Here is a 21,336-nt window from a genome sequence, read left to right as displayed (position 1 = left end):
AGTGCTGTTTTCTTTCATACCAATAACAATATCGCTCACTTCTGAGCAATATTGTTATTGAAATGAGCAATTATATCAGCGCTATGTTGAAGCTGCTGTAAATCGGGACATCGCCCACAAAAATCAGCGCTGATTCGGTTGTTTTGTAAGCAGTTGGTACTGCCTCTCTCTCTTACAATCCCTCTGAAATAATGTTCAATTTTTTGCTGGGCAATAACAATATCGCTCACTTCTGAGCAATATTGTTATTGAAATGAGCAATTATATCAGCGCTATGTTGAAGCTTCTATAAATCGGGACATCGCCCAGCGCTGATTCGGTTGTTTTGTAAGCAGTTGGTACTGCCTCTCTCCCTTACAATCCTGCTGAAATAGTGCTCCATTTTTTGCTGGGGTGCTTGTGGGGAGCTTGCCTTTTCTACGTTAAACCTTATGAGAAATTAATTAACTAATGGACTAAGTTCAAATTTGTGATGAATTAAAATTTGGTGATCGGTTATAGACTAATTTTCGCATGGTTATTCGAGGCCATATATTAACACCACGTACCAAATTTTAGCCGGATCGGATGAAATTTGCTTCTCTAAGAGGCTCCGCAAGCCAAATCTGGGTTTCGGTTTTTACTAATTAAATTTAGTAAAAAACTGCCGACCTACATTAAAAAAAAATGGTTTCAATTTCCAATTTTCAGGGGCCGATTTCTCAAAAACCAGGCTTTTCCGACGACTTCTTTACCGTATATTCTCTCTTTTTTAACAACTTGTGGTAAAGTAGATTTGTTCCTGAAATTTTGGTTTATCTCCTAAACTTATTTTAATAATACGCCCAAATGCTGTTTTACCAGGGGTGGTGTAGGGTATGATATAGTCGGTCCCGTTAGACTTTACTCACTTGTTTAATAATGGTCACAATTTTAGTGGTACACTAATTCTTTAGGTGTAAAATGAAATATCACAGTGGTGTATGTCTGCAAGACGTCATGAAGGAATCGTGCACGATCATATTAAATTCTTGAAGACATATTATGGACACTTCAAACAAATCGTTGACGACATTTTCATACAAATGTCGCATCAAGAATACAAATGTTCCATCAAGAATTTTCAAGGGACATTGTGAACGATCATGTCTATGATGACGTCAATATCGCTTACATTTTAGTCTACTTTGTCGTCAATGATACTGCGGGAAACGCAGTCTTCTACGGTTTCGTTGACAACAATGACACAGTAAATAGGAGACACAGTCAACTACATTTTCGTTGATGAATCAGTAGGAGGCAGAACCTCTACATTTTATCAATGACAATATTAACGTGATTTCTAGTATATAGCTATAGAAATTTTTTTAAAACAAAAACAGATAAGATTCAAAATACTGCATGAAATCTTAATTTGAATTGATAGTATGGTCCATATAATTTAATGTTTGAAGATTATTCTATATTTTAGTGATACTCTTTGCAACATTTCGGCCGGTATCTCACGAATAAATGCTTCAATACTGTATTCTAGTGCGTCAATTGAAGTGGGCTTGTCCGGTCCCGAACGTATACAAATTAGGCTCGAAATCTATTTAAAGTAGATTTGAAAACTTATAATATAATCGGTTTACAATTTTTGAGTCTTGTCTGTTTAACGATCAAAACTTAAATGATTAATTTATATTGCAGTTCCTTTCTATTCTTGTTTTTTTTTGTCTTATATCCCGTTAAGTTTCATTACAACAAAATTGTTTCCACGACACTACGCTGGCCATTAGGGTAGCTAGACAGTTTTGCTAGGGGGCTATAGCCACTCCCAGACCCAAAGAACATTTTCACTTCTTTTTTGGCGACGCTTTTTTGCAGCATTGTTAATATATACATTTATGAAAGAATAGTTTTATATCAATTACTATTTTTTAATTAAATTGACTAATAATTAGACTAAACAAAATAATAAAGGAGCTTTAGTTATTAAACTAAACATACATTTAGGAACTTAAATCATAAGTTCAACCACTGCTTTATTTCATAAATATCAGACTTCAAGCATTCACTTATAATAAAGAAACTAACTAACAATTTAGAAGACAATGTTAAGAAATAAAACTATATAAAAACAATGAAAAATCGTAAATAGTTTTTCAAATTCTGGGGGGCTAAAATTTTTCTGGGAGGTCTAAGCCCCCTCCCCAGAGGCCTTTCTACGCTTATGACGCTGGCAATGAACATGTCGATCATGACCCGTGTAAAGTTTTAAGGAAAATATGTTACTAATAACAAATTGAAATTTCATTTTTCTAAAATTTCTTTCCGGAGCAAAACATTTTTTTCATTGTGTGTATTCTGAGATTTTTTCATGTTGTCTCAATTTCATTTTATGCTAATTTCAAACAAATAAGCCTACAATACAGTTCTATATTTTTGCGATAACCGGTTTAAGAGAGCCTTCCATTGAATTGACCTGGTCAAACGTATTGGAAAACAAACATCAACGATAATACTTAGCGAAAAAATGGTCAGGCATAGAAATGTTCTTTCTATCATAGCCGTCAGTCGGCTATTTTTGCCATTAACTAAAACACACTACTAACCCAAATTCTTATTTAAATACAAGTTGCAAATATTTCGAAAGAAACTAACCAAATTTCGTACTGGTGATTGGTGTAAATCATTTCTTATAGTATCGTTATAAAGTTAGGATGTGGGCTCTTCGACTTCTACTGCCGCTGAGTATGGTCATTTTTCTTCCATGCAGCAATGGTCAATTGCGGAATACTACATTAGCAATGCAGGGAATAGATGACTTGGATTATTATGATCCGGAACACTTTGATACGATCAATGGAACACGAATAGTGGGAGGCAGACCTATTGAAATTAGCCTGGTTCCTTGGCAAATTGCTCTGTATGATAGTGGTTATGCAATATGCGGAGGTTCTGTAATTAGTTTGGATTGGATTTTAACAGCTGCTCATTGTGTCTACGGTGGAGGTTCTTTTTCTATACGGGCTGGCTCCACATACAATAACAGAGGTGGTCAAATACGTTATGCGCGTTCCGTCATCATCCACTCCAGTTACAACCCGAACACACTTAACTACGATATCGCCTTGATAAGATTACAAAGGAGTTTGCAAAGAACCAGCAACGTAATGCCAATAGCTCTCCCTGTACGAAATAGACGTTTACCCAGGCGATTTTTCGTTAGTGGTTGGGGTAGAACAACAGAAAATGGGCCAACTCCGAATCGTATTAGGGGTGTAACTCTTCATAAAATAAACCGTCGGCAATGCCAACGAAAATATACACCTGATAAAATTTCTGTCAATGCTAATATGATATGTACTCAAAAACCAAGGAAAGATGCATGTCAAGGTGATTCCGGTGGACCATTAGTTAATGGTCGAATCCAATATGGAGTTGTTTCTTTTGGTATTGGATGTGCCCGGCCAAATTATCCAGGTGTCTATACTAATACCCGTAGATTAAATGGATGGATTAAAAGTACTATACGTAGAAGAGGTGGAAAGCAGCCTACATTTAAATAATACATAAAATTAATAAAGGTATGAGTTTTGCTACATCATACACTCCAGAACGAAAATGTAGGTTAATTTAAAAAAAAAACATTTAGCTAAACTGTATTACAAAACGAAGTAAATATTTTTCGACAAATCCAAGAAAATTTATTACCCATAACTAATTTTTTCACTTGTTAAAGAAAATATCGTAGTTTGAAGGAAAAATTGCAAAAATATCTCTAGCGCCTTTCGAAAATGCGCGTATTTATTTATTAAAATCAATGAAACTATCTTATATTGGAGAAATTATAACTAAAATATAATATTTCTATGAGTGTTTATAACAATTACAAATAATGTTTTTGCTTTCTATTGCATAAAGTTGAAATCAGGACCAGGTGTGATCACAATGAAAAACAAGTATATACGGCCGTAACTTCGGCCAGGCCCAAGCTTATGTACCCTCCACCATGGATTGCGTAGAAACGTCTACTGAAGCCGATGGCAAGGCATCATAAAACTTCCTAACAACGTAATATATACCACATAGTCCATACGTGGTATATATTAAACTACAAAAGGGCCGATTAAATACGTATATAATTAAGTTTAAAGTTTCTATAGAAATAAAATTTTGACAAAATTTTCTATAGAAGTAACATTTTGACAAAATTTTCTATAGAAATAAAATTTGGAAAAAAATTTCTATGAAATAAAATTTTGACAAAATTTTCTATAGAAATAAAATTTTGTCAAAATGTTCTATAGAAGTAAAATGTTGACAAAATTTTCTATAGAAATAAAATTTTCTATAGAAATAAAAATTTGACAAAAGTTTCTATAGAAATAAAATTTTGGTATATTATTTTTGGCTCGAGTGGCAACCATGATTATCAACCGATATGGACCAATTTTATGTGATTGGGGATCGGCTATATATAACTATAGACCGATATGGACCAATTATGACATGGCTATAAGCGGCCTTATACTAACACCACGTTGCAAAATTCAACCGGATCGGATGAATTTTACTCCTCCAAGAGGCTCCGGAGGACAAATCTGCGGATCGACTTATATGGGGGCTATATATAATTATGGACCGATACGGACCAATTCTTGCATGGTTGTTAGAGACCATATACTAACATCACGTACCAAATTTCAACCGGATCGGATGAATTTTGCTCCTCTAAGAAGCTCCGGAGGTCAAATCTGGGGATCGGTTTATATGGGGGCTATATATAATTATGGGTCGATGTGGACCAATTTTTGCATGGTCATTAGAAAACATATACCAAATTTGCTTCTCTTAGAGGCTCCGCAAGCCACATCGGGGGATCGGTTTATATGGGGGCTATATATAATTATGGACCGATGTGGACCAATTTTTGCATGGTTGTTAGAGACCATATACTAACATCATGTACCAAATTTCAGCCGGATCGGATGAAATTTGCCTCTCTTAGAGCAATCGCAAGCCAAATTTGGGGGTCCGTTTATATGGGGGCTATATGTAAAAGTGGACCGATATGGACCAATTTTTGCATGGTTGTTAGAGACCATATACTAACACCATGTACCAAATTTCAGCCGGATCGGATGAAATTTGCTTCTCTTAGAGCAATCGCAAGTGGACCGAAGTGGACCGAAGTGGACCGATATGGCCCATTTGCAATACCATCCGACCTACATCAATAACAACAACTTGTGCCAAGTTTCAAGTCGATAGCTTGTTTCGTTCGGGAGTTAGCGTGATTTCAACAGACGGACGGACGGACATGCTCAGATCGACTCAGAATTTCACCTCGACCCAGAATATATATATTTTATGGGGTCTTAGAGCAATATTTCGATGTGTTACAAACGGAATGACAAATAATATACCCCCATCCTATGGTGGAGGGTATAAAAAAACACACATGTAGTATCAGAAAACTGTAAAGCCAATGATAAATTAATATTAAGTAATTTTGGATAAAATTGAACTTTATATGGGCTATATAAAGGGTGATTTGTTAAGAGCTTGATAACTTTTTTTTTAAAAAAATAAAATAAAAAATGCAAAATCTCATCGGTTCTTTATTTGAAACGTTAGATTGGTCCATGACATTTACTTTTTGAAGATAATTTCATTTAAATGTTGACCGCGGCTGCGTCTTAGGTGGTCCATTCGGAAAGTCCAATTTTGGGCAACTTTTTCGAGCATTTCGGCCGGAATAGCCCGAATTTCTTCGGAAATGTTGTCTTCCAAAGCTGGAATAGTTGCTGGCTTATTTCTGTAGACTTTAGACTTGACGTAGCCCCACAAAAAATAGTCTAAAGGCGTCAAATCGCATGATCTTGGTGGCCAACTTACCGGTCCATTTCTTGAGATGAATTGTTCTCCGAAGTTTTCCCTCAAAATGGCCATAGAATCGCGAGCTGTGTGGCATGTAGCGCCATCTTGTTGAAACCACATGTCAACCAAGTTCAGTTCTTCCATTTTTGGCAACAAAAAGTTTGTTAGCATCGAACGATAGCGATCGCCATTCACCGTAACGTTGCGTCCAACAGCATCTTTGAAAAAATACGGTCCAATGATTCCACCAGCGTACAAACCACACCAAACAGTGCATTTTTCGGGATGCATGGGCAGTTCTTGAACGGCTTCTGGTTGCTCTTCACTCCAAATGCGGCAATTTTGCTTATTTACGTAGCCATTCAACCAGAAATGAGCCTCATCGCTGAACAAAATTTGTCGATAAAAAAGCGGATTTTCTGCCAACTTTTCTAGGGCCCATTCACTGAAAATTCGACGTTGTGGCTCGTTAGTAAGTCTATTCATGAAGAAATGTCAAAGCATACTGAGCATCTTTCTCTTTGACACCATGTCTGAAATCCCACGTGATCTGTCAAATACTAATGCATGAAAATCCTAACCTCAAAAGAATCACCCTTTATTTGTATATTTCTAATGGAGTAATTTTCGTAGAAGTCAATAAAACATATATCCAATATTTATGTAAAATTACCATTTTTCGGTTAGAAAATTTTCATTTGTTCGAATACTATAGCATACCAAATTTAACTGATTTGGATTTTTCCACAATCATAAATAAGTCTTAATATCAGTTAAAGTCGTTTTCTTCAAGTTAAATCCTAAAAAATTTTTCTACTGTTGAATCAATTTATTTATTTTTATATTCCGAGTAAGTTCTGAAACGGTTTAACCGATTCACTTGAAATTTCCAAGGAACAATGGGGGTGATCTTGTGGTGAAAATAAGGTACCTGATATTTTGATATCTCACAAACTAATTGACAAATTTTGACACGAATCATTTGAAGGTTGGTACTATATAAAAATAATATGTATTTAATACTAGCGACGCCAGGACCAGGGACTTATCAGCCAACCTGTTAAAACTAAACTTCTCCGATTTACTTGAAATTTACAGAGAACGTGGCATAGTGCTTCAATCCTATACAACGAATGGGCAAAAATAGAAGGATACATCGCAGGAAAGCGAAACTTTGTGGGGCCTTGGTGAAATAAGAAAAATGCAAAGTTTGGTTCCGATCGGACTCCTTTATGTACCTCATATAAAAAGTGTTCAAAAATATCTCATTGCATAGATGGGTGAGATAACACCAATATCATAAGGCCCGTCATTTGGGTTAGAGCCAAGATATTTATCTAGTAATGAGCCAAAGTTGATGATCCTAGGTGGACCGGACCGGACCGAACCGGTGGACCCTATTGAAAGGTCTCTAAAATGGGTCACCTCAGGTATTGGAATAACTTTCAAACTTTTGCAGCATTGAAAGTGCTCTTCAAGACCTTTTAAATGTTGTATAATACATATCTTTGAATGATTACACTGAACAATTTTGGTATTGATTCCGAGCCAAAGAAGCGGAGAATACAAGTAAGGATACTTTTAAGACATAACTCTCTTTTAAATTTGGGTTTTGTGTACTTGCTTCTAGGAAGCAAATTTTAATTTTTCGTTTTTTTTTCAGCTTTTTTCTTCATATGCTATCAAAGACATTTAAAAACAAATTAACGACAACTTTATTTTCTAAATTAAGACTCGACTTCCAGTAGAAATTATGCTATGTTTCAAGTAAAAAACGTCTTTAAAATAAAGTGTTGAAAAACATGTCCTATTTTTGAACGATTTTTCGCTATGTATTCAAGATGAAAAAAGAAAACAAATATAAAGACCATTTCATTATTTTTAAAGAATTTTCTGAATTATTAAAGTCAAGTTTACCTTAGCCCAAACATTTTTTCTTTCATGTTATGATACCCATTTTTAAGTGAAATCACTTAATTAAAAGGACAATACGACTTCATTGAAAAGTTTATCGACTTTTGGACAATGAAAAAATCTTTATAATAGAGAAATGGCGTCTTCTATGCTAAGCATAATTTGCGTTTGTATTTTCATAAAATCATAAAATCTTTGGCCTCAATCATAAAATCTTTGGCCTCACAATTGCCGAGATCTAATGTCTGAGATATTTAAATATCTGTAAATTTATATATGTCTAACTTTAATTATATCTCATAATATCTACAATGAAAAAAATATTGATGAAATATTGTACAACCTAAATTTTTATACAAGCAAATTTGCACAATATTAAGGACAAATTTCTTTAAAATAATGCAATTTTCACTATAAGAAAGTTTATAAGTTTTTGCTTCAAAATTTTTTTTCATTAAATTTGGGACACGAATTTTGCAAATTTTAAACGCTTCCTTAAAGCAAAGAAAACCCTAAAAAACGCTTCAAATGTAGACTACGACTTAGTTTTGAGCATTTTGCAACTTTTTTGGAATAACCCAGCAAAAAAAGCGTCACCAAAAAAGTAGTGAAAATGTTCTTTTTGGATCCGGAAGTGGTGCAAAATTGGCGCAGAAGCGATGAATTTAACATGGGCTTGTCATAGGACTGATGTCCACCATTTCAACAGCCTCTGCATTTAATTTGCATCACTTTTTAAGGTGTGAGGTGAATTCGGTGTTTTGGATGTGAATTAAGAAATTTTGTGATATTTGGACAAATAAATAATTTTTAAAATTTTTTATGATTTTTAATGCATTATAACGCTTGTCTGGAACGTTTATCATCAAATATTTTCAAAAATTCGCAATTTTTCTAGAAAGCATTTACCATTTTTTTTCGACAAAATTTAAATGATTTGTACCATTTTATGATTTCTTACTCTGTTTTTAACCTATTTGAAACAAAAAAGTTAACATTATCCATTAAAAATATGAAAAAAAGAAAGTTTTAAAAAATTAAATTAAAAGAACTTCCTGCGTAGTTAAAATAAAGAACATCATTGGGAGTACATCTTCTGGAAGTGCTTTTAAAGTTGTGCCTTTGGAAGAAATTCCAAATTTTTTTTGCTGGAAAAGAAAAAAAATTTACTTTGAAATATGTTTTATAATTTATAACAAACATTTAATATGTAAAATTTGCACATTTTTGGTGCACATTTTGCTTGCACATTTTTGATGTCCATCTTGAGGACTTGTAACAAAAAATTATATTTCTGAACTTCATTTCATAGCTTCCAATTAAAAAAAAAATTTGCTAATTTTAAAAAGAATAAGTAATTTTTTCAAAAGTTTATAGAACATATACAATTTTAAAAATTTTCCGTATTTGGCGATCTTGGTGGAACTTTGAATTTCATTTTAGTCTTTGATTTTATTTTATCATTGTTGTTAGCTTTCAATTCAAAATATAATTAATTCATAATAATTAGCTATTTGTGAAAAAGTAACGTTAATTTTTTAAAGTTCACAGAATTTTATTTTTTTGGTTGCTACACTGAAAAAAATATTGTCGTGAGGTCAAAGATTTCATGTCTTTAAAATACGAATGCCAATTTTGCTTAGCATAGAAGACGCATTTCTCTACTATAAAAGTTGTTTTCCTTGTCCAAAAGTCGATAAACGTTTCAATGAAGTCGTATTGTCCTTATAATTAAGTGATTTCACTTAAAAATGGGTATCATAACATGAAAGAAAAAATGTTTGGGATAAGGTCAACTTGATTTTAATAATAAAGAAAAATTCTTTAAATTTAATGCAATTGTCTTTAAATTGGTTGTCTTTTTGCATCTTGACTACTTGGCAAAAAATCGTTCAAATATAGGACATGTTTTTCAACAATTTATTTTAAAGACGTTTTTTACTTGAAACATAGCATTATTTCTACTGGAAGTCGAGTCTTAATTTAGAAAATAAAGTTGTCGTTAACTCGTTTTTAAAGGTCTTTGATAGCATATGTAGAAAAAAAAACTGAAAAAGCGAAAAATTAAAAATTGCTTCCTAGAAGCAAGTACACAAAACCCAAATTTAAAAGAGAATTGTATCTTAAAAGTATCCTTACTTGTATTCTCCGCTTCTTTGGGTCGGCATCAATACCAAAATTTTTAAAGCAAAGACAAAATCTTTGGAACCGGGCATGCTTTTTTTTTAGTGTAATTAACAACAAAAAGTAAATATATTGGAAAATTACTTCTAAGCAAATATAGCAGAACTTATTTTTTTATTCAATAATATACATTTTAATCAATCCAAAAACTAGTGTGAGAACAAAAATGAGGATACTGCAAATTTTGGGTGAAAAATCCCTAAACTTTAAAAAAATTTTCAAATTTTTAATTTGTTCAAAATTATTTATATTTTGTTTTTTTGTTCAGAAACCACCAACAATACCTACGTTCAAATATTTGAAAATAGTTCTAGTCGAATAGGGCAGAATTTTATTGTTGTTTTTTGTTCAGAAACCACCAACAATACCTACGTTCAAATATTTGAAAATAGTTCTAGTTGAATAGGGCAGAATTTTATTGTTGTGATCAAAGCTTGGTATCATAGACTGTTAAAAACAGAAATTAGAATAATAATTGGAGCACATTATTATTGCGGTTTTCGAAGCACTGTGCGTGGGGGAGGTTATGAAATTAATATGGGGTATCCAAATTTTTTACTAATTGGACGAAGCGGAACCTTCCGCGTACACGACGTTTTGAAAATTGAAGAAAAGTTCTCCTATAGAGTTTTGCATCGCGTCCAAACAGTGGGCAATAAAAAACTGTAACAATACCAGAACCGAAAAGTGAAGGTCATTTTTGATCGAATTTCAGGTCGCAGTGGTAGAAAACTTGCATGTGAGCTTAACATATTGCGAGAACAAATACAACATATTGAAAACTAAGCTCGGACTAAAGCCATTGAAGTTTGGAAAAGTTAGACTGGAATGAGCTAAGAAGTTGTTTCGCTTGCACGAATGTGGTCAGGTACTGAATTTTGGTTTTTCTGATGAGAAACTATTCCAGTTTGTGAACACAAAAAATGATCGCGTATACTTGCTAAAAAGGTCAGCTGAATATGTACACTTTCGTTTGACGTCCAGAACTCGAAATAAATGCCGAGAAAATGTCCTAAGGGCAGGGTTTCGGCTGAAGACTAAGGATATTCCAATAGTATTGAGCACCATCACACTCAGCACGCATCAGCCAAGAATGGCTTAACTCTTTCTGGTCCGGTGGTATGAATACTTATCTAATTAATTTTCCTACATTCTGTGTGCAATGGTATATTCTAAATATCACTTTTATATGTAGATTTAAGCTTATAACCTGTTAAGTCCCCGGTCTGACACATAGATGGCGTCGCTAGTATTAAATGCATATTATTTTTTTATAGTACCTACCTTCAAATGATTCGTGTCAAATTTGACGTCTGTAAGTCAATTAGTTTGTGAGATAGAGCGTCTTTTGTGAAGCAACTTTTGTTATTGTGAAAAAAAAGAAATTTCGTGTTTTGATAAAATACTGTTTTCTGAAGGGGAAAATACGGTGGAAGCAAAAACTTGGCTTGGTAATGAGTTTCCGGACTCTGCCTCAGGGAAATCAATATTAATTGATTGGTATGCAAAATTCAAGCGTGGTGAAATGAGCACGAAGGACGGTGAACGCAGTGGACGCTCGAAAGAGGTGGTTACCGACGAAAACATCAAAAATATCCACAAAATGATTTTGAATGACCGTAAAATTAAGTTGATCGAGATAGCAGAGGCCTTAAATATATCAAAGGAACGTGTTGGTCATATCATTCATCAATATTTGGATATGCGGAAGCTCTGTTGAAAATGGGTGCCGCGCGAGCTCACATTTGACCAAAAACATCAACGTGTTGATGATTCTGAGCGGTGTTTGCAGCTGTTAACTCGTAATACACCCAAGTTTTTCCGTCGATATGTGACAATGGATGAAACATGGCTCCATCACTACACTCCTGAGTCCAATCGACAGTCAGCTGAGTGGACAGCGACCGGTGAATCGTCGCCGAAGCGTGGAAAGACTCAAAAGTCCGCTGGCAAAGTAATGACCTCTGTTTTTTGGGATGCGCAGGGAATAATTTTGATCGATTATCTTGAGAAGGGAAAAACCATCAACAGTGATTATTATATGGCGTTATTGGAGCTTTTGAAGGTCGAAATATGGGGCAAAACGGCCCCATATGAAGAAGAAAAAAGTGTTGTTCCACCAAGACAACGCACCGTGCCACAAGTCATTGAGAACGACGGCAAAAATTCATGAATTGAGATTCGAATTGCTTCCCCACCCACCGTATTCTCCAGATCTGGCCCCCAGAGACTTTTTCTTGTTCTCAGACCTCAAAAGGATGCTCGCAGGGGAAAAAAATTGGCTGTAATGAAGAGGTGATCGCCGAAACTGAGGCCTATTTTGAGGCAAAACCGAAGGAGTACTACCAAAATGGTATCGGGCGATACATATATATGAGAGCTATATCTAAATCTGAACCGATTTGGATGAAATTTTGCAGACTTGAAGGGCGATGTAAAAGATTACCTTTTGCCAAATTTGGTGACGATCCGTTTGAAAAAACGCGCAACGTGACCCCATTTGTCGAAATTGGGCGATACATATATATGGAGCTATATCTAAATTTGATCCGATTTCTTCCAAATTCAATAGCGTTCGCCCTTGTGCCCAAAAAACTCCCAGTACCAAATTTCATCAAAATCGGTTAATAATTGCGACCGGAATCCTGTGAACAACAAATACATGGACAGACGGACGGACACCAAGCGCTAGATCGACTCAGGAGGTGATTCTGAGTCGATCGGTATATATTTTATGGGGTCTAAAATCAATATTTCTGATAGGTACATTTTTTGGCCGATCAAACTTATTATACCCTGACCATTATGTGGTTTAGGGTATAAAAAAAAAAGAATCCGTCGCACAGCCAAACCAACAGACATTTTTAGCTCATATTGGATATATAACATCATGGTAGGATTATTTTTCAAAAATCGTATCCAGATATTTGGGAAATGGTTCTGGAAAAATGTTTGATACTTATTTTTTTCAAATATTTGCCTAGTGTGACCATAGCCTTAGGCAAATTGGTATTGTTTAGATTTCAGCTTACAACCGTACGTTGACTAAACTACAAGATTCCCTTCTTTCGGGATGTCCGAGTGTAATTCACATTGAGTTTAGTGAATTATCTTATTTTATTCTGATAGCTTCGTTGGAAGTAGCACCCTCTATGGTAGGAATGTGGTAGTTTTGAAAAGATCGTCCAACCAGTCTAAGCAGTCTACAGGGCTTTGCTCAAACCAATACTTTTCCTCTATCAATTAAGCTACTCCTGTAGTTTAGACAATGTATGGTTTTAAACTTTAATCAAAACAATTATTGAAGAAAAAAAAATATTTTTTTTTAAATTTTTAAATATCTAATGATTTTCCACAAAGCCTATTTCTTTATTTTTTATTTATAAAAAATTTGTTCAAAATGTATTAGGGATTTATGTAAGAATTTTAATTAAAGTTGGGAATTTTCGGGGACAAAAGCGTCCTAATCTGGGGACAAGAGCCAGAAAAATACTGGCAACACTGTTTATGACAAACAGTCTGTACTTATCTCCCAAAAAAAAAACATCTTTTCAGCGAAAAGCATGTGGTAAACAGTGATTGTTTGTTTAAAATTTCGTTTGGGAGGGAAGACTTAGCTTTTTTTGCGTGTAGTAATGGGATTATAAATTACCGCTGTTAGAAGAATTTTGTACGCTATCCATGGCGCTGACTACATAAGATTTGACCGAGCCGAACTTTAGGCCGCATATGTTATATTTGATTGTGAATAAAATCTTTACATAATGAGGTCAATTAAATTAAATGTAAATTTCAGAAAAAATAGAATTTAAAACAGCATTACTGAAGTCACACACTAATAATAGTTTCGTGAGAAACGTCAAATTGATAAGATGTGGCTGAATTTACTTATCATAAGCGCTTTTATTTCGATTCCTGTATCCTTGACACAGTTGCATAGCGGTGTTATTAACGATCACAAATTATGGCATAACGTACATCAAAATCGTCTTAATAATCTTAATACAAATAAAACGCGTATAGTTGGAGGAGTTCCCATTTATATAGATAGAGTACCATGGCAAGTAGCTATCTATAACTATAGTAACTTTGTATGTGGAGGATCGATCATAAGTGAAGATTGGATTCTAACGGCTGCACATTGTGTTGTGAATGGTGGGTTTTTTATAATACGTGCTGGTTCATCATTTCTCAATGAAGGAGGAGGTCTTTATCTCACTGCAAGTTTAATTGTTAGTCATAGACTTTTTAGTGTCAGTACAATTGATTACGATATTGCAATGATTCGAGTCAATAGGAGATTTGAAACCAATCAGCAAGTTCAATTTATAACACTGGCCAAAAACGGAAAAACTACGCCGAATAAATTTTACGTAAGCGGTTGGGGCAGTTTAATTTACCAAGGTGCTTTATCGAATCAAATCCGAGGTCTCACAATAAACCTATATGACCGCCAGGAATGTATACGAATATATCGAAATTTGGGCTTAAACGTAACAAAAAACATGATTTGTGCAGGAGGCATTGGAGAAGATACGTGCCACGGCGATTCTGGAGGACCCTTGGTTTGGCGACGAATTCAGTATGGAATTGTATCCTTGGGACAGCTATGTTCCCAACCACCTAGTATATTTACCAATGTCAGACAAATGAATGGTTGGATTACAAATGTTGTAACTCGCTGGGGTGGAGCATTACCGACATTTCGTTGACTTACAATAATTTACCCTAATTTAAATTAAACGATTAAAATTAGTTGTGCAAATATTATGAGAAATCAACTTATCCGCATTTTCAAGACATAAGAAGTAATTATACAGTACCAAAAGACCAATGAACTACAAAACGTGGAAAAATTATATACAAATGAACCAGAAAAATTTAATAAATTTCTTCTTCTCACAAAATCGTTCATTATTTCTTTAATTTTATAAATTTTTCTACAAATGCGCCCATCTTTCACCATTTCACTACCGATGTCCGCTTAGAAGGACATTCGAAAAAGACACCAAATTATATTTTTCCATTTCGTTTCGATTTATTTCTTGATGTTATTTTAAAGTAGAGGCTTTAATCTAAATAAGCTATAAATATTTTCTATATTGATGAGCACTAAAATACGTTTTTATAAACTTCTTTAACAATAAACGAAAAATATGAAATTTTGAGACAATTTTTCTTCTCTATGTTTCTAGTAAATGGACATTCATACAAAAACTATAGCTGATACTTTTTCGGGATCTTTTTTGTATTTTTTTTCTCACACTTTGAAAGATATTATAGGCCAAATAGAGCTTATTTTCGTAAGGCCATTAGGTCACAATTCAAGAATCAAGGTTTTAGAACAAGCTCATATAGCTCTTGAAGTAATTGAGGTACACCCAGAAAAAAGTGACCCCTTCTTTAAGTTAAAATGAACTCATTGCGAAGAAAGTTGAACTTCGTATAGCGCCAAAGACATTTTTATTTGTTTGAACGATGTGATTTTCGTAGAAATTAGGAATAATGCATTCCATATATTAGTTAACATTTTCCTATATTTATATACCACTATACTACAGAATGAAAAAAATTAACTAATTTGAATTCATATATGGAATGATTTTATTGAAATTTTTTCATTCATTTCGACAAATCTTACACATTTGTGGTAAAACTTTTACTTCATAATTAGAACTGCTTACCTTCGTTTTTAAATACAATTTTATTTATTTCTATAAGCAATTTTATCTTCAATAAAAGACATGTTTTATTAATATATTGAATATATTTATTAAGAATCAACAGCATCGAATCTCTTTGAAATATTAGTTTATTATTCCACTATTTCCAATTTCCGTGTGATATTATCAACTGTAAAACGCACTTTTTCTTCTTCTTGTACTTTTCACTTTTAATAAGTTGCTGCCTAACGATTTTGTCCTCCTTTTACAATTTCAATACCTACAAATATAAAAAATCATAAAACATTTTTGTTGCAAAAGGTTAGCGTCACTGAATATTACCTGATAATTGAAGATTCCAAAATGAAGACAAATGAAAGGGTTGTTATTCTGCTGGTGTTTTCTTTCTTTATACACTATCACGAACATTGATAGATTTATTTAAAAAAAACGAACATTTTTCTCACTAATTTAAAATAAATATTTTATATATTTTATTTGTTATTTATTATATTATTTTACCATATTATTTTTTAACAATCTCTCCGTATACCAAAACAACGCGATTCCAACTAAAAAAACAACCGACGCGCAAATATATCGATTACACCCACGCGCTAACACATCGATTACGATGACAGGTATCGATTACAGGTAGACAATAGAAATTTAGGAAAATTTCCTATATTCTAACAAGTGTGTTTCCTTAAGTTTTGAAAGGATTGCATACTTCTTAGTACGAATGAACTAAAATAGTTTTCTATTCCAAGTGTTGTTCGTATGTATGAAAAACTTTCTATTATAAAGGAAGTCGCAATTATCATTTTATAAGAAATTTTACTAATTTTTAAGAAACTTGGTTTTAGTTCGGTTTTTGTTTATTTTTACGAATGCTTTGTTATCGGTGAATAAAATTTTCTTTTTCAGTAGTAAATTCTTATACCCAGCGAAGAAAATAGTATGAGTAAAATTCCATGCCTTATTCTAGTTAATGAACTATTCCTAACTGCTTATAGTTTAGGATTTTTTTACTGAAACGAGTAAATTTTATTATTTTTCACAAAAATTTACCTTAATGGAAAAAAATGGATAAACTATATTGATGAAAATTTTTTCCTTTAGTTTCGAAGGCACTTTTTTCTGGGTGTAGGTTCTCAAAATGACAATTTTTGTTCTACATGCTGTTGTACTAGTAAAAACAGATGAAAAATTAAAGTTTCTAACATCAGGTTTATTTCGGTAGTGAAAGGGTTAACTTCGTATGGCACTAAAGACATTATTGCAATTTTGAACTCCAATTTTTTCCTTAAAACTATAAAATTTTCTTTAACAAGTGGAAAAAATTATTTATGCCTAAACATTATTCTTGAATTGGTCGAAAAACATATACTTTATTGTTTTTCGTTTTTGTGATATCGTCGTAATACAGCTTAGTTAAAAATTTCTACAAATAATTTAAATTTTCTAAAATTAACCAATTTTTCCTTTCTGGTGAGTTCCCTGTTTTTTTTTTCAGTGTATATTGTTAAGATTAAAAATAAAGTATTTCAGGGATTTAAATATTTTATCAAATGTTTATACAGAATAAAAATCATAGTTAACAAATTGTTAATTTAACTTTCGTTTTATTGCACACAAAAAATTTTTGTTCGCGCATAAAAAGTGCCTTTTATTACTATCAAGTTAAATTTTTATTTATTTTGAGAAAATTTTCTATAGAAATAAAATTTTTAGAAAATTTTCTAGAGAAATAAAATTTTTAGAAATTTTTCTATAGAAATAAAATTTTATTAGAAATTTTGGTTTTATTCAATCTTTCTTTATATATATGGCAGCTATATCCAAAATCAATAGGGATCGTCTTTGACCCGAAACAGGACCCTATACCAAATTTTAGGACAATAGGACTAAAACTGCGAGCTGTACTTTGCACACAAAAATACACCAACAGACAGACAGATAAACCGACAGACAGACGGACATCGCTAAATCGACTCAGAATTTAATTCTAAGCCGATCCGTATACTAAAAGGTTGGTCTATGATTTATTTCTATAGAAAATTTTGTCAAAATTTTCTATAGAAATAAAATTTTGACAAATAGTTTCTATAGAAATAAAATTTTGACAAATATTTTATATAGAAATAAAATTTTGACAAAATTTTCTATAGAAATAAAATTTTGATAAAAATTTCTATAAAATAAAATTTTCTATAGAAATAAAATGTCTATTATTTCCCTACTTGCAGCAAAACTATCAAGCAATTATCAGAATAAATTCGGTTAGTTCACTAAACCCAAAGTGAACCACACATGAACCTTCCGAAAAAAGTTTAAGATAGTCGGTTGTTGTCGAAATAAATCTTTGTACAAACATCTCTCTTTTCCTTTGCTAATTTCAAATCATCGATTTGAGTGCAGTTCAATTTTTATCGCAATTTTTAATTTAATTTTTTATACCCTAAACCACATAGTGGTAAGGGTATAATAAGTTTGATCGGCCAAAAAATGTGCCTACCAGAAATATTGATTTTAGACCCCATAAAATATATACCGATCGACTCAGAATCACCTCCTGAGTCGATCTAGCTACACCGAAAAAAAAGTTTACTATTGTTTACGAAAAATGAACTAACCCATAGTAAGAATGACCATGATTTGGCGCCAAAGATTTTTTTCATCTAGATAAGTTCATGATTTACTTATAAATAAGTTTATGTATTGCATCGTATTTTAGTTCATTCTTACTACGCTGTGGGAAGAATGTACTTACACTCATTCAAAATATTCCTGCTATCCGGAAAAATGAACAAGTTTTTGGGAATCCTATATTTAGAAATTGGTTTCAAATAAACTGTTTATCAGTATAATTTTCAAAGAAGTAAATAAATTGAGGAATTAAAGGTACAACAAGCCTGTATACAACTAAGAAATTTTTCGTACAATATAAGACAATTTTTCATAACTACCAGTATTTTATTTCAAAAAATTATTATTATATTACATAAAACTATTTTTATGATATACAATAAAAGAAATGTTTTTATTTGTACGCTGTATGTTGTTACTTTTCCGTAGTTAGTAATTGCTTCTTCAAAAGAGTAATATTCTATGTTAGTAGAATGAAACTAATTAATATCAATTTCCATTTTCTATCCATATGAAAGATATATGCCATAAGTTGCTATTTTCATTTCATTTTTGTCCAATTTCACCGATTTCGCTAGTTTTTGTTTTGTGGATTTGCGTCATAAGCCTCTGAAGTTAAAAAGGTATATGAAATATAAAAATATTATCAAATTCTATGGTATTTTGATCTTTAACTTACAAGAGAATTTTCTTAGAGCCAAAAGGGATATCAGCTTAGATAGCATTAAACAGTAAGAAGATTCCAAAAAATACCATTAGATTTGCTGTCATCCTGCAAATGAAAATTATTTTTAATAAATAGAAATTTTGGCTTTATTACAAATGGACGAAAAACTTACCACATTGAAAAAAATCATCCAATTACTACATTAGTGGAATCATATCCATGCACAAATGGGACATTTTTGAAATCCTTCTCAGAATATAAATGAAATAAAAATATTATAAAATTAGATATAATTTCCACTTGTCAATATAGCATTTACTATTTATGGTGGATATTAAGTTCGAGTTTAGTGGCTAAAATCCCAATTTTTCATGATTAGTTTTCTTTAGAAATACATGGGAACAAAATTGAACCGTTTTTGTGTTCATTTAAAATTTATATCAAATTTTTAGTAATTTGAGGTTGCTGAATCCAAATTTACACTTGTTTTTTTAAGAGCTCGACTTTTTGAGATATACGGTTATGTTCAAAATTAAGGGAATTCCGCTATATATATTGGAATAACTTGAAAACAATTCATCATATTAAATTAAAAAACAGCGTTCTACATAAGCTTAAAAACGATTTTCTGTTCTTAATCGTGTAATCCATTTAAAGAATATAAACTTTATAAAAAACTTGTTTCGAGCTATTCTCCATCAAGTTATATTTAAATTTGCATCGAAGGCGTATAATTTTATACTTTTCTTACTGATTTATTTCTGATTTTAGCACCTAAACTCGAACTTAGTACACACCTTAAGGACTCGCTATAACATAAAAATATAGACTCAAAAAATTGTACTGTGATCCAGATGTAGAGTAAATATAGATCATTTTATTACCACTCATTATGAATATTTTTATGTAAACCAATTTAAAACCGCACTAATTTTAAATTATTAATAGAAATATACAGTTTCTTAATATGTGATTTATTTTAGAGTTATTTATTTTTTATCAATATAAAGTGTTTTTGTTTTCTCTAACATCACACCATTCACTTATCAGTTTCTAAAATGTTACGAAATAAATGTATTTTTATTAATAAACACAAATACCGCACGCAAGCGCACCACGTGTGCGCTTCATAAATGCATCAACAGAACTGAATGCACCAATAAAACTCAAAGACACAAATAGTCATAAAGGACACATATGTAAAGAAAAACAACTCCACACACACATGATCCCTTTCTGATCTCGCTATTGCAACAAAACAACTATCACCACAAAAGATACCAACAACACACATTCCATAACATCATCGCAATAACAAACACAAACAAAAAAAAGATGATGCAATAATTTCATAATTTCTTCTCACTTCAATTTCCAGTATCACGTTTATTGATTAGTTGGTATTCTATCTATAGGATAAGGTAAAATATATTCAAAATTTACGAGGAATCCATAAAAAATTATATACACCCGTCAAGGATTAAATTAACTACTTTTTATTCTACTTTATCTAAAATTTTCAATGTGAGGAAATATACTCCAACTTATAGTAAAGGGTGATTTGTTAAGAGCTTGATAACTTTTTTTAAAAAAAAAACGCATAAAATTTGCAAAATCTCATCGGTTCTTTATTTGAAACGTTAGATTGGTCGGGCTATTCCGGCCGAGCATTTCGGCCGGAATAGCCCGAATTTCTTCGGAAATGTTGTCTTCCAAAGCTGGAATAGTTGCTGGCTTATTTCTGTAGACTTTAGACATGACATAGCCCCACAAAAAATAGTCTAAAGGCGTCAAATCGCATGATCTTGGTGGCCAACTTACCGGTCCATTTCTTGAGATGAATTGTTCTCCGAAGTTTTCCCTCAAAATGGCCATAGAATCGCGAGCTGTGTGGCATGTAGCGCCATCTTGTTGAAACCACATGTCAACCAAGTTCAGTTCTTCCATTTTTGGCAACAAAAAGTTTGTTAGCATCGAACGATAGCGATCGCCATTCACCGTAACGTTGCGTCCAACAGCATCTTTGAAAAAATACGGTCCAATGATTCCACCAGCGTACAAACCACACCAAACAGTGCATTTTTCGGGATGCATGGGCAGTTCTTGAACGGCTTCTGGTTGCTCTTCACTCCAAATGCGGCAATTTTGCTTATTTACGTAGCCATTCAACCAGAAATGAGCCTCATCGCTGAACAAAATTGGTCGATAAACACATTTCGAACCGAACACTGATTTTGGTAATAAAATTCAATGATTTGCAAGCGTTGCTCGTTAGTAAGTCTATTCATGATGAAATGTCAAAGCATACTGAGCATCTTTCTCTTTGACACCATGTCTGAAATCCCACGTGATCTGTCAAATACTAATGCATGAAAATCCTAACCTCAAAAGAATCACCCTTTAAAAACCGAA

General features: G+C 32.6%; 2 protein-coding genes and 1 long non-coding RNA gene across 3 annotated transcripts; 2 read left to right on the top strand and 1 right to left on the bottom strand.

Annotated features, from left to right (window-relative positions):
• Positions 1–1,084: 1,084 nt before the first annotated feature.
• On the top strand, positions 1,085–10,347 carry LOC142233321 (trypsin alpha-like). Its single transcript, XM_075304217.1, has 3 exons — positions 1,085–1,228; positions 2,667–3,489; positions 10,214–10,347. Exons 1-3 carry the CDS (start codon positions 1,085–1,087, stop codon positions 10,345–10,347), a joined length of 1,101 nt encoding a protein of 366 aa, XP_075160332.1.
• Positions 10,348–13,532: 3,185 nt separating this feature from the next.
• Positions 13,533–14,920, top strand: LOC142234673 (trypsin delta-like). Its single transcript, XM_075305847.1, has one exon. It carries the CDS (start codon positions 13,818–13,820, stop codon positions 14,655–14,657), a length of 840 nt encoding a protein of 279 aa, XP_075161962.1. The 5' UTR covers positions 13,533–13,817; the 3' UTR covers positions 14,658–14,920.
• A 4,016-nt stretch (positions 14,921–18,936) lies between these two features.
• On the bottom strand, positions 18,937–20,037 carry LOC142236315 (uncharacterized). The gene is made up of 3 exons (XR_012721982.1): positions 19,809–20,037; positions 19,097–19,170; positions 18,937–19,029 (listed from the first exon to the last, which is right to left on the bottom strand). It is a non-coding gene; the product is annotated as an uncharacterized LOC142236315 (long non-coding RNA).
• Between the last annotated feature and the right edge of the window lie 1,299 nt (positions 20,038–21,336).

This window comes from Haematobia irritans, chromosome 4, assembly GCF_050003625.1.
Source record: "Haematobia irritans isolate KBUSLIRL chromosome 4, ASM5000362v1, whole genome shotgun sequence".
Classification (NCBI taxonomy): domain Eukaryota; kingdom Metazoa; phylum Arthropoda; class Insecta; order Diptera; family Muscidae; genus Haematobia; species Haematobia irritans.
The sequence above is the reverse complement of the archived record's forward strand: the minus strand, read 5'-3'. Positions and strand labels throughout refer to the sequence as shown.